The sequence below is a fragment of the Scyliorhinus canicula genome, chromosome 16, assembly GCF_902713615.1.
Source record: "Scyliorhinus canicula chromosome 16, sScyCan1.1, whole genome shotgun sequence".
Classification (NCBI taxonomy): domain Eukaryota; kingdom Metazoa; phylum Chordata; class Chondrichthyes; order Carcharhiniformes; family Scyliorhinidae; genus Scyliorhinus; species Scyliorhinus canicula.
The window spans coordinates 63782607-63796990 of record NC_052161.1 but is presented as its reverse complement, the minus strand read 5'-3'; the positions used below and the strand labels follow the sequence as shown (position 1 = coordinate 63796990).

Sequence of the window (14384 nt, the reverse complement as noted above, 5' to 3'; positions counted from 1 at the left end):
GTTGTGTTTTGAGAGATGGGGGTGTTGGAGTATTGGGTCTGGGTGTGTTTTGGGAGGTGGGGGTGTTGGAGATTTGGATCTGGTGTGTTTTGGGGTGGTAACAGTTGGAGAATTGGGTTTGGGTGTGTTCTGGGAGATGAGGGTATTGCAGCATTGGGTCTGGGTGTGTTTTGGGAGATGGGGTGTTGGAGGTTTGGGTCTGGGTGTGTTTTGGGAGATGGTGGTGTTGGAGATTTGGGTCTGAGTGCGTTTTGGGAGGTGGGAGTGTTGGTGATTTAGGTCTGGGTGTGTTTTGGGAGATGGCGGTGTTGGAGATTTGGGTCTGGGTGCGTTTTGGGAGGTGGGAGTGTTGGTGATTTAGGTCTGGGTCTACTTGGGGAGGTAGGGGACGTTAGAGATTTGGATCTGGCTGAGTTTGTGTGGAAGGTGTTAAAAAATTGATTCTGGACATATTTGCGTAAAGGATGTTAGAAATTTGTGATTGGCTGTGTTTTGGGAAGTGGGGATTTTAGTGATTTGGAACTGGGTGTGTTTGTGGTGGTGGTATTGGAGGTTTGTGTCTAGTTGTGTTTTGGGTGGAGGTGGTAAAAGATTTGTATATGGGTGCAATTTGGAGATGGGATGGGGGTTTAAAGCTTTGGATCAGGGTGTGATTTAGAGATGGAGGTGTTAGAGATTTGGATCTGGCTGTGTTTGGGGTGGAGGTTTTAGAGATTTGTGTCTGGATGTGTTTTGGGTGGGAGTGTTTGAGATTTGGGTCGGGGTGTGTTTGGTGATGGGAGTGATAGAGATTTGGATCTGGGTGTGTTTTGGGTGGGAGTGTTAGAGATTTGGGTCGGATGTGTTTTGGGTGGGATTTGTAGAGATTTGGGTCTGGGTGTGTTTATGAGGTGGGGATGTTAGAGATTTGGGTCTGGGTGTGTTTTGGGTGGGAGTGTTAGAGATTTGGGTCGGGTGTGTTTTGGGTGGGATTTTTAGAGATTTGGGTCTGGGTGTGTTTAGGAGGTGGGGATGTTAGAGATTTGGGTCTGGATGTGTTTAGGAGGTGGGGATGTTAGAGATTTGGGTCGGGTGTGTTTCGGAGGTGGGGATGTTAGAGATTTGGGTCTGGGTGTGTTTCAGAGGTGGGGATGTTAGAGATTTGGGTCTGGATGTGTTTTGGAGGTGGGGATGTTAGCGATTTCGGTCTGGGTGTGTTGTGGAGGTGGGGATGTTAGAGATTTGGGTCTGGATGTGTTTTGAAGGTGGGGATGTTAGAGATTTGGGTCTGGATGTGTTTTGGAGGTGGGGATGTTAGAGATTTCGGTCTAGGTGTGTTTTGGAGGTGGGAATGTTAGAGATTTGGGTCTGGGTGTGTTTTGGAGGTCGGTGTGTTAGAGATTTGGGTCTGGGTGTGTTTTGGGTGGGGTGTTAGAGATTTGGATCTGGGTGTGATTTGGAGGTGGGGATGTTAGAGATTTGTATCTGGATACGTTTTGGAGGTGGGGGTGTTAGAGATTTGGGTTGGGGTGTGTTTTTGGATGGGTGTTAGAGATTTGTGTCTGGGTGTGTTTTGGGGGAGTGTGTTAATAATTTGGATCTGGGTGTGTTTTGGGGGTCTGTGTTGAGATTTGAGTCTAGATGTGTTTGGGGGTTGGGTTTTAGAGATTTGGGTCGGGGTGTGTTTTGGGTGGGGGTGTTAGAGATTTGGGCCTGGTGTGTTTTGGGTGGGATTTGTAGAGATTTGGGTCGGGGTGTGTTTTGGAGGTGAGGATGTTAGAGATTAAGGTCTGGGTGTGTATTGGAGGTGGGGATGTTAGAGATTTGTGTCTGAGTGTGTTATGGAGGTGGGGGTGTTAGAGATTTGGGTCGGGGTGTGTGTTGGAGGTGGGGATGTTAGAGATTTGTGTCTGGGTGTGTTATGGAGGTGGGGGTGTTAGAGATTTGGGTCGGGGTGTGTTTTGGAGGTGGGGATGTTAGAGATTTGTGTCTGGGTGTGTTATGGAGGTCGGTGTGTTAGCGATTTGGGTCGGGGTGTGTTTTGGAGGTCGGTGTGTTAGAGATTTGGATCTGGGTGTGTGTTTTGGAGGTCGGTGTGTTAGCGATTTGGGTCGGGGTGTGTTTTGGAGGTCGGTGTGTTAGAAATTTGGATCTGGGTGTGTGTTGGGTGAGTGGCGTTAGTGATTTGGGTTTGTATGTGTTTGGTTGGGGGTTTTAGAATTTTGGGTGTGGGTGTGCTTTGGGCAGGAGTGTTAGAGGTTTGGATCTGGCTGTGTTTTGGGTGGGGATTTTAGAAATTCAGGTCTGGGTATTTTTTGGATAGGTGTTTTAGAAATTTGTGTCTGGCTGTATTTTGGGTGGGTGTGTTGGAGATTTGGGTCTGGGTGTGATTTGGAAGTGGGTGTGCTCGAGATTTGGGTCGGGGTGTATTTTGGGGGGGTGTTAGAGATTTGGGTCTGGGTGTGTTTTGGGTGGTGTGTTGAGATTTGGGTCTGGGTGTGCTTTGTGTGGGGTTTTAAAGATTTGGGTTGGGGTGTCTTTTGGGGATGGGAGTGGCAGAGATTTAGGTTTGGGTGTGTTTGTGGGGGGTGTTAGAGATTTAGGTCTGGGTGTGTTTGTGGGAGGTGTTAGAGATTTGGTTTTGGGTGTGTTGGGGGGGTGTTAGAGATTTGGGTCTGGATGTGTTTGTGGGGGGTGTTAGAGATTTGGGTTTGGGTGTGTTTAGGGGGTGTTAGAGATTTAGGTTTGGGTGTGTTTGTGGGGGGTGTTAGAGATTTGGGTCTGGATGTGTTTGTGGGGGGTGTTAGAGATTTGAGTTTGGGTGTGTTTAAGGGGTGTTAGAGATTTGGGGTTGGGTGTGTTTGTGGGGAGTTTTAGAGATTTGGGTTTGGGTGTGTTTGTGGGGGGTGTTAGAGATGTAGGTTTGGGTGTGTTTGTGGGGGGTGTTAGAGATTTGGGTTTGGGTGTGTTTGTGGGGGGTGTTAGAGATTTAGGTTTGGGTGTGTTTGTGGGGGGTGTTAGAGACTTGGGTTTGGGTGTGTTTGTGGGGGGTGTTAGAGATTTGGGTTTGGGTGTGTTTGTGGAGGGGGTTAGAGATTTGGGTTTGGGTGTGTTTGTGGGGGGTGTTAGAGATTTAGGTTTGGGTGTATTTGTGGGGGGTGTTAGAAATTTGGGTTTGGGTGTGTTTGTGGGGGGTGTTAGAGATTTGGGTCTGGGTGTGTTTGAGGGTGGGGGCTGTTGGCGATTTGGGTCTGGGTGTGTTTGAGAATGGGGGTTGGAGATTTGGGTCTGTGTGTGTTTGAGGGTGGGGAGTGTTGGAGATTTGGATCTAGGTGTGTTTGAGGATGGGTGTTGGAGATTTGGGTCTGGGTGTGTTTGAGGATGGTGGTGTTGGAGATTTGCATCTGGGTGTGTTTGAGGGTGGGGAGTGTTGGAGATTTTTGTTGGTGTATTTGAGGGTGGGGAGTGTTGGAGATTTGGATCTGGGTGTGTTTGAGGATGGTGTTGGAGATTTAGGTCTGGGTGTGTTTGAGGGTGGGAGGTGTTGGAGATTTTTGTCTGGGTGTGTTTGTGGATGGGTGTTGGAGATTTGCATCTGGGTGTGTTTGAGGGTGGGGTATGGTGGAGATTTTTGTCGGTGTGTTTGAGGATGGTGGTTGGAGATTTGGGTCTGTGTGTGTTTGAGGATGGTGGTTGGAGATTTGGGTCTGTGTGTGTTTGAGAATGGGGGTTGGAGATTTGGGTCTGTGTGTGTTTGAGGGTGGGGGTTGGAGATTTAGGTCTGGGTGTGTTTGAGGGTGGGAGGTGTTGGAGATTTGTGTCTGGGTGTGTTTGAGGGTGGTGTTGGAGATTTGGGTCTGGGTGTGTTTGAGGGTGGGGGGGTGTTGGAGATTTGGGTCTGGGTGTGTTTGAGGATGGGGGTTGGAGATTTGGGTCTGTGTGTGTTTGAGGGTGGGGCTGTTGGAGATTTGGGTCTGTGTGTGTTTGAGGGTGGGGGGGTGTTGGAGATTTGGGTCTGGGTGTGTTTGAGGATGGTGGTGTTGGAGATTTGGATCTGGGTGTGTTTGAGGGTGGGGGCTGTTGGAGATTTGGGTCTGGGTGTGTTTGAGGGTGGGGTGTGTTGGAGATTTGGATCTGGGTGTGTTTGAGGGTGGGGGTTGGAGATTTGGGTCTGTGTGTGTTTGAGGGTGGGGCTGTTGGAGATTTGGGTCTGTGTGTGTTTGAGGGTGGGGCTGTTGGAGATTTGGGTCTGTGTGTGTTTGAGGGTGGGGCTGTTGGAGATTTGGGTCTGTGTGTGTTTGAGGGTGGGGCTGTTGGAGATTTGGGTCTGGGTGTGTTTCAGGGTGGGGTGTGTTGGAGATTTGGATCTGGGTGTGTTTGAGGATGGGGGTTGGAGATTTGGGTCTGTGTGTGTTTGAGGGTGGGGCTGTTGGAGATTTGGGTCTGTGTGTGTTTGAGGGTGGGGCTGTTGGAGATTTGGGTCTGGGTGTGTTTGAGGGTGGGGTGTGTTGGAGATTTGGATCTGGGTGTGTTTGAGGGTGGGGGTTGGAGATTTGGGTCTGTGTGTGTTTGAGGGTGGGGCTGTTGGAGATTTGGGTCTGTGTGTGTTTGAGGGTGGGGCTGTTGGAGATTTGGGTCTGTGTGTGTTTGAGGGTGGGGCTGTTGGAGATTTGGGTCTGTGTGTGTTTGAGGGTGGGGCTGTTGGAGATTTGGGTCTGGGTGTGTTTCAGGGTGGGGTGTGTTGGAGATTTGGATCTGGGTGTGTTTGAGGATGGGGGTTGGAGATTTGGGTCTGTGTGTGTTTGAGGGTGGGGCTGTTGGAGATTTGGGTCTGTGTGTGTTTGAGGGTGGGGCTGTTGGAGATTTGGGTCTGGGTGTGTTTGAGGGTGGGGTGTGGTGGAGATTTGTGTCGGTGTATTTGAGGGTGGGGAGTGTTGGAGATTTGGATCTAGGTGTATTTGAGGATGGGGGTTGGAGATTTGGGTCTGGGTGTGTTTGGCGATGAAGGAACAGGCAGGGGAGGGGGTATTGGATTTCTAGTAATAAAGAAAAATGACATCAGTGTCTCCGACATGACCTGTGGAAGGCGCGTTGAAAGTTTCAATTGACTGTCTGCAACTGTCTCTCTCTTTCCCGGAAAGGCTATTATTTTCCAATGGCCGCATCAATTATTTACCGTCAGCTTTAACAACAGCAGTTGCCTCCGGAAGCATTGCATCTGCTGCTGAATTCGGGGCCCCGAGCAGACTGCAAGGAGATGCTATGATTTCTGCCTCCAGCTGTCACGTTGCCTCTTGCCAGCACCGAGAGGGTTAAGCGGTGCTGCTGGTCTCCCCTGACTGAGCCCCACCCTGTCCCCCGGGGCAGCTCCCATTAGTTGGGAGCCTGACATCCACTCTCGCTGTTTCAGGCGCTGCTTTGTTCAGTCTGTTGGACAGTCAATAAATGCCCATTAATTGAAAGTGACTTTGGGCTCGCTGTTGACAGCAGGGCGGCCTGCACCCTGCCTGCCTGGGAAACAGTGAAAAACCCTCCTGTACAATTGAGGCTTTTTTCAACTTGTCAATTCTTGTTCTCCTCATCAACCGACTCCCCCATCCCCCAGAAACTGTGCCAACCCTCTTGTTTCAGTAATTGGTTTAAAAAAAAAGATATTTGCTCGACTCTGTATATTTTACAATGGATAAAGTTCAGAGAGAATCGAGTCTGTGAACCTGTGGCGAGTCCATAGTCAAGGGCCTGGGTTCCAAAAGTGTCTGATTGATGGTTTTTAATGGGGGTTGCCAGTGAGAATTCCGCCTGTGGTCCCCACCTCCCTTCCCCCAGTCACATTCACCCGCTCGAATTGGAAAAAGTGAAGCATTTACAGGAAATGTAACAATGTCGAACCGTTCCATGTCACGTCCAGCTTTGGCAAAGCCAAGGAAGTCAGAAAATGATTCCATCGCCATCTCAAATTTAACATCCGCCTCTGGAACGCATGGGGGGGGGGGGGGGGGGGGCAGCGAATGGTGACTGGGAGAAATGCTTGCTACATCGACACAGGGGCGATTGATTATGTTCAGTCTCATGTTGGATGGTCAGTGCGTGACTTGAACTTGTTGACAAGGTCACACTTCTTCTCGGGAGCTCTGAGCGTACCAGTTTCTTCCCCATGTCCCATACTTCCCACCCAATATCAACTTCTAAACACTCATCGGTATCGAGTTCGGATTGGGAAACGAGTTGTTAACTATATCATTATAACATGTGCTCGTACAAAACTTCCTTCGCCATTCAAAGTACCTGGTTTAGTCATTCCCATGTTAATTTTCCAAAAGCTGCTCATCTCTATCGTAACCTACAGTTTTTTTGGGGGTTACTTTTGTTAAATAGCTATTTTTCTTTTTGCAAATTTGGAGAGACGGTTCATACATTCAGGACAGGAAGAGCGCAGAGAGATCCAGGACGTCCCAGTGAATGTGCTCCCAAAGAAGCATCCAGCCCATAACACCGGTCAGCACACACACACACTGTCCTCCTCACAGCTAAGATGCTGTTAACGCCTCTCAGACTGGGACATGTCCTGGAGCTCACAGTTGAAATGGCCACACACACACACCCCCCCCCCCCCCCCAGAAAGAGTATCATACCTCTCAGATTTGGCGTATCTCCTGAAGGACTGGGACTGGCGGGTAAGATCCTGGAAGGAGCGGTAAATCTGTGGCTCGGCCGAGATACCCGGTGCCCTCCTGGTCCTGGGTGCCATCTGAGTGCTGGGCAGCACCGACTGGCATTTGTGCAACTTTCTCCGCAACTCCTGAATCTCGTCGTCCTTCTCCAGCAGCCGGGACTCCAGCTCCCGGATTCGATTGTCTTTCACCATCAGGACAGTGGCGAAATCCTTCTCCAGCTCGCTCATCTTCCCTCCCTTCCCGTGAACAAGGTCTAGAACAACCGCCAGAACCGGGGAGGGGAAGGGGGGGGGGGGGGAGGAGGAGTTATTTGCTTTAAAAAACACACACACACACACACCGAACAAATACCGACCCTGATCTTGCAGTGAAGTGTGTGTGTGTGGAGGGGGGGGGGGGGGACAGGAGAGATTCAGATTGTGTGCTAATTGTTTCAATCCACTTCTTGCTGAATGGAGTGTGCAGAAAGTGGGATGGGCTCGTTCCCAGTGAAATGCTGGAGTGGATGGATGCTTAGTGCTAAACCCGGACCTCCTCCTGGGGGAGCCGGAGATTATCTTTCATTCAAAAGCCAATTAGTGTGTCCGCACTCCCTCTCCAGAGTCTCCCAGCCAATCAGCCAGCCAGTCACTCACTCAGGGTCACAATCCTCCGAGCGGACAATGGGATTTTCAGTCCAGCGCAGAGAGATGGGGGGTACATTCAGGAGGACTGACTTTCTGGTCAAGGAGCAGAGTTTCAATCCCCTTTCCCTGCTGTGATAAGGCGGGGGGGGGGGGGGGGGGGGGCTACAGCATTGGCACCGCCCACTAACACATTGTAGGGCTGTACCTTTTCTAAAACACCTCCTCGGGAAAGCACAGCTCATTCACCAACAATCACACACTTGTTATTCAGCAGCCTCTCCTGCCCCCTTTCAAACAAACGAAAAATGACCTGCCCCATGGTGGGAGCATCTCTTTTCCAGAACAAAGTGTGTCAGGAAGATTCCCCAGCCTGCTCCTCCCGCCCCAGTCCATTCACACACACACCCACTCCCCCCTACAGGAGAGGCTCAATGCCCTCTTCCTGTGTACACCGGGATTGACCTGTCAATATTCGACCAGCAATGAATTTCTCATTTGGGACAGTTAGGTTAACATTTATTACAGCCTCTCCCGTCCTGCTGGGGGATCAAAGAGTGCACAGTAATTATTAACTTTACAAGGGCACGTCATATGTTATCTGTTGGCTGCCATCCCCTTCACTCAGATCCCGTGCAGCGGGAACAGCAGAGAGCCGGCTCTCCCAGACAGTGGGAGCTAACTTGCCTGGACAGTACCCACCCTCTCCAACTGCATAACTCTCACTCAGTCCTATCCCATCTCTATTCGGGGAGGGAGGTGCTATCCGCCCGTGCTGACCCTTCGTGGCAAGTCATTTTCCATCGTACAACTCTCCCAGTAGGTCAACGCTGTTGGCTCCGAATGCAACTGAGTGGCCAGAGAGTGTAATCCCAGCCCCCACTCTCACTCTGCACCAAAGTCAGGGTTAAACCACACACACACACACGTGGGCAGGTAATGCTTAACTGACCATTTGTAAAATGACTAAACCCGCATCAGGAAGATTTTATGGTGAATCGTTTCTAAGTTGATTAATAAAGGTGATGTTGACTATTGCACTTCACTTGTGTCAAATTACTGGATGGAAAGTCAGCTGAAAAACTCCTTTAAGGAGCCCTTGTAAAACAGAGTGTGATCTTAGACGTGTCTCGCAGCGAAAAGAAATCTAATCTGTTCCCAAACGTTCTACATTTCAGAAAAAATGCAACGGCTGGGAGGAGCTCCGTGCTAAATTTCTGTCTTTCGCAATTTGCAAAATATGGCTGGATTAAATTACGGATTCACGGTCAAAAGTGAAACTGCAACGTGTAAAAGCAAGAGTTGAAAGAACTGTAACTCTTCATGAGCTGAGTGATGGCTGTGTGATGTGCCAAATGCTTTATGTGCAGCACAAACTTCAATTACTTTGGACCAAGGCAGAACTTGAACAGGAACACAGCAGAACACCTTTATCCTGGCTCTAAACGGGACCTAGCGCCACCGTGTGACATATTTCCGTCATTGCCAACTGCTCAGGGACGCAGAAAGCCTAATTTATTCACAATGATTGAGAGACTGCTCGCAAGTATCATTGATAAGTGAACACACGGTGTTTGTGAATGCTCTCCATCAGTTTCCCCAGAAGCTTTTATGACAGGCGTGTGCCAGAGCAAGAAATCTGCCTGAGCCAGGAAGGGTAGCTGCCACAACGAATTGATGGAGTGCATTAGTTTCCATGAGCAATATGTCATGGAGCCATCCAGGGAGCAGACTATCTTAGATTTGGTAATGGGTAATGAGGCAGGTTTAATAAATGACTTCAGAGTCAAAGGTCCCCTGGGAAGAAGTGATCATAACATGATAGAAATTAATATTCTGTTTGACAGTGAGAAACTTGGGTCAGAAATAAAGGGAATTACAATGAAATGAGAATAGAGTCTGTTGAAGTGGACTGGGCAGAGAGATTAACAGGAAAGACAGTAAAGGTAAAGTTAGCTAATGTCACCAGAGTCCCAGATGACCATAGGCTGCTTTTCTCTTTGAGGGGAGAGCTGACTGCTGGTGATTTAACCTAAGGATCACCACACCTCAGGGGGGGGGGGGGGGGGGCAATGCTGAGAAGGTGGGCCTTAGTAAACAAGCAGCAGCAGACGTTTAAGGAAGTAATTCATGATTCTCAGTAAAAATATATCCCAGTAAGGAAGAAAAATTCTATGAAAGGGATAAACCAACCATGGATAACCAAGGAAGTTAAGGACAGCATTAAGTTGGAATAAAAAGCATATTAGGAGGCAAAACTCAGCAATCACCCCGAAATCAGGGGATACGTTCAGAATCCAACAAAAGAGGACTGAAAAGATAATAAAGAAGGAGGAAATAAGTTACAAGGGCAAACTAGTGTGGAATATAAAAACTGACAATGAGAGCTTCTTTAAATATATAAAATGAAAAACAGAGGTCAAAGTGAACATAAACCCCCTTAGAAAATGAATCTGGGGAGATAGTTATGGGGAACAAGGAAATGGCAGAGGAGTTAAACAGACATTTGGTATCAGTCTTGATAGTGGAAGGTACTTTGAACATTCCATTAATAAAACAAAATTTGGAAGAGGAAATAAATGCCATCACCATCACTAGAGAAGTAGTATTAGACAAAGTAATGGGGCTAAAAGCAGATACGTCCCCTGGCCCTGATGGCTTGCATATTAGGATCCTAAAAGAAGTAGCTACAGAGATAGTGGATGCATTCGTTGTAATTTTTCAAAAATCCTAGTATTCTGGAGAAGTACGGAGGATTGAAAAACTGCCAATACGATACCTATATTCAAAAGAGAGGCAAAAAGTGGGTGACTATAGGCCTATAAGCTTAACATCTGTTGTTAAAAAAATATTGGAATCAATTATTAATAGCAACAGATTTGGAGAATCATAATCTAATCAAATGGACTTATTGTGGCTTTATGAAAAGGAAATCTTTTCTGACTAATTTATTAGAGTTTTTTGAGGAAGTATCGACCAGATTGGGTAGAGGAGAACCAGTAGATGTGTTGTACTTAGACTTCCAGAAGGCATTATGCAAGATACCTCACAAGAGGTTAAGTCATAAGATAAGAGCCCATGGTGTTGGAGGTAGTACATTGGCATGGATAGAGTATTGGGTAATGGATAGGAAACAGCGAGTGGGGCGAAGGGGTTCTTTTTCAGTGGGACCACAACTGTTTACAATATATATTAATGACTTGGAGGTATGAAGCAAATATACTTGAGCTAAATTTGCAGATGAACAAAAATAGGTGGAATGACAAGTTGCGAGAGGGATACGCACAGTTTGCAAAAAGATATCGATAGGTTAAGTAAGTGGCAAGAAATTGGCAAATGGAGTATAATGTGGGACAATGTGAAGTTGTTCATTTTTGAAGGGAGAACAAAAGAACAGAGTAGTATTAAAATGGAGAAAAATTGCAAAAAACTGCAACACAAAGGGACTTGGAGGCACTTGTGCATGGAACACAGAAAGCTAGCACACAGGCGCAGCAGGTAATCAGGAAGGCAAGTGGAATGTTGGTCCTTATTTCAAGGGGGTTGGAGTATAAGAGCAGAGAAGTCTTGCTGCAACTGTACAAGATACCGGGATCTGGAGTATTGTGAGTACTTTGGTTCCCTTATTTAAGGAAATGTTTTATTTAATAGGAGGCAGTTCAGAGAAAGTTTACGAGGATGATCCTCAGTATGGAGGGATTGTCTTATGAGCAAAGGTGAGACAGGTTGGAAACCGACTCATTGGAATTTAGAAGCATGAGGTGATCTCATTGAAACATATAGAATTCTTAAGGGGCTTGACAGGATGTTTCTCCTCATGGGAGAGTCTCGGGCCAGAGGGCATAGTCTCAGAATAAAGGGGTACCAATTTAAGACTGAGATGAGGAGGAATTTCTCCTCTTTGAGGGTTCCGAGTCTTTGAAACTCCTTGCCATAGAGAGTTGTGGAGGTAGAGTCCTTGTGTATATTTAAGGCTGCGATAGATAAATTCTTGATCAGTAAGGGAACCAAGAGTTATGGGAAAGGGAACAAAAGTGGTTGTGAGGAATTTTGGATCAGCTATGATCCTATTGAATAGCGGAGCAGGCTCAAGGGGCTGAACAGCCTACTCCTGTTCCTATATCTTCTGGTTTCACTCAACCACAGAGTGCATTCCGAAATTAGGCAAGTTGCATAACACAACTAGGTTTCAGAGGGGAGGAGAGTGTGCCTCCATAGTGGTAGCTGCAGGGCAGTTTGTCTCGAGTGTCAATTCAGTTGCAAAGTCATTGCTAGTGAAACTAAAACATGTCTGTGCATAAACACATCTTTCTTCCACACTTACTTGTGAGCCAGCGTAAATAGACTAGGAGTGGCAGAGATCCTTTTTGGCAAAGTGATATTCTCCCTTCTGTTGGTTTCAGTTACTGACACAAATCTAGGCTCTTGCTACAAGTTAATCAATTTAATTAACTTGTCAATGAAAACTCAACTCCAAATATTGTGCACAATTATTGACAGATAGAGAATAATGAGGCCATGCCCTGCTCTCTGAAATAGTCTGCCTACATTACATGTTCAAAGAGGCAGAGCAAAGCTTGTCTCCACTTACATAAAATTACCACTGAGAATTGAAGCACAGAAGGAGGCCATTTTGGCCCCTTGTGCCCCTGCCGCTCCATGCTGGAGGCAACCTCACTGCTCCTTCCCCATAGTCCTGCTTACAGTTTGTCAATTTGCAAATGGACTCTTTTCATTGTGTCCCACAGAACTATCTTGCTCATCCAGAAAATGATGTGTAACTTGAAACTCCTCCCTGATACCGCAACATAAGGAATGTGTGCTATCTTAATTGTGTGGAGCGCAGCTTCATTTGGAGTCTTGGTTTGCACTGGGAGGAGGTCACTGTGGGCTTCACACTGCAGGCTTAATGCCTGTGGCATTACTTTATGTTTACCACACAGTAATGTGCAATTGATTACCAGGAAATACTGTGCCTGGCACATGCTATAAATCAAACAAGCAGAGTTTACAGAGAATGGTGTTCTGCTTGAGAGCCCAAGAATCTTACAAAGCCCAAACATCTTGGCATCCTGCTCCGGTTAGAACATAGGAAATCTAAGGAACAATGAGAGGTCTTTAGGCTAAAATTTTTTTTAATTCTCTCTCTCTCCCCCACAGCCGCCCCCCCCCCCCCCCCCCCCCCACCACCACCAAAATTGCACAGTTCCATCCACCTGTTTGATTTCTTACAATATCATCAATCTCTTTTCTTTGAGAAATATGTTTAATGGTTTAATGGGCTTGATAGTTTAATGGGTTTAATGGGAGCACGGTGGCATAGTGGTTAGCACTGCTGCCTCACAGCACTAAGGACCCAGATTCAATTCTGACCTCGGGCAACTGTCTGTGCGGAGTTTGCACAATCTCCCCATGTCTGTGTGGGTTTCCTCCGGGTGCTCTGTTTTCCTCCCACAGTCCAAAGATGTACCGGTTAGGTGAATTGACTAGTCCAAATTGTCCCTTAGTGTCCAAAGGTTAGGTGGCGTAATGGGTTTACAGGGATAGGGTGAGGAAGTGGGCCCAGGTAGGGTAATCTTTCAGAGGGTCGGCGTTGACTCGATGGGCCGAATGGCTTCCTTTTGCACTATAGTGATTCAATGGGTCCTGTGATCCCTTCATATAAACACAGAAAGTTTATCTGAAAATACACAGCAGGTAAGTGATCATCATTAAAGAGAGAGTACAGAGAATGGAGTTTCAGGATAACAGCTTGCAATTACGTAACACTTTTAATGTCATATTTTCTTTTACAGTGTGTCTGTGAAGCACACTGAGACATTTTCTTATGTTAAAGGTGCTATATAAATGTAAGTTGTCGTATCTTCTTGATTTGTTCTCAGATATGGATGACACTGGTTGCCTCAAGAAAGTGTTGTCCGGCTCTTTCTTGAACCATTGCAACCCTTGTCTCAATGAATCTTTACCCAATGATCATGATAAAACTGTGATATATTTTGAAGTCTGGATGGCATGATATTTGGACATGTTGGTGTTCCCACGATACTCTTGCTTTTGTCCTAGGATAGGCGTGAAACAGTCAAGTAAGGTTGGCAGGTTCCAGAAGTCCATCCTGAAAATGGCATAGCCTGTAATCATAGTGCCCCAGTGGATGAGGGCATGAGAGTTTGGAGCCCAGTAGGAGGTGTTAAACCAATTACACTATTCCTTACTTCACACAGTCCGGAAACATTTATACCGGCAATACTAGATTGGTTTCTATCATGTTCGCCTGCAGGAAGGCTAGCTGATCAAACAACCAGAGAACGAGGAAGATGAGGTCAATTTTATTGAGAGGTTAATGCTCCAATCAGAAAGATGATGGATTCAACTTCTCTGGTTGAGGACAAAATGCAGAAATTAAATATTGAAAGGGGGCCTCACGTGATGTGAGCACAGGATTGGCTGTGTTTATGTGAGCTCTGCTTCTGCCTCTTTTGATCCTTTATGTTATCCTAGTGGATTGGATTGGGGTGGATTTGTTTATTGTCACGTGTACCGAGGTACAGTGAAAAGTATTTTTCTGCGAGCAACTCAACAGATCATTAAGTACATGGGAAGAAAAGGGAATAAAAGAAAATACATAATAGGGCAACACAAGGTATACAATGCAACTGCATAAGCTACATAGCGCACATTTCATGATTGTCCTTTCTTTTGGACGTAATACTTGCTCTATGTCCCTGGTTGATCCTGTTTGGAGCTTTGTGATGAGGAACTGGGTTAAATTGTAGAGAATCCTTGTTTGACCGTGGCAGTCAGAATAGGCTGGGGTGGGGCATTGCGTCTGGTGAGTGGGCCTTCGCCTCAGCGGTCTTGTGTGCACGGGATGATGGGTGCCATGTTTGTCTGGATTAAGATCTCGGCTCTGTGGTGCTGGTCTTTGGAGCTCACTTTGAGGAATTACATGGGAGAATGGTGGAGGCGCAGGAGAGAATCCTTGTACAGAGCATTTTCCCTAGTGAAGACTCACTTTTGATTCATTGAGATCCTGCTGCATGGTGTGTTGTCTAGCCTGAAGGGTAGGGGTGGAACAGGGAGTGTCCGTGAGCCTGGTCCTTAACGAGAA

General features: G+C 47.0%; 1 protein-coding gene across 2 annotated transcripts in view; it reads right to left on the bottom strand.

The window, feature by feature from the left end:
* Positions 1 to 6923, bottom strand: part of prkg1b (protein kinase cGMP-dependent 1b) — a 977647-nt gene extending 970724 nt beyond the window's left edge. The window contains exon 1 of one of the 2 annotated variants that reach the window (XM_038822053.1): positions 6612 to 6923. In XM_038822053.1, the coding sequence (XP_038677981.1) occupies positions 6612 to 6880 (269 nt within the window). In that variant the 5' untranslated portion in view covers positions 6881 to 6923. The remainder of the gene's footprint in view (positions 1 to 6611) is intronic. The other variant, XM_038822054.1, reaches the window with a different exon arrangement.
* Positions 6924 to 14384: the final 7461 nt, after the last annotated feature.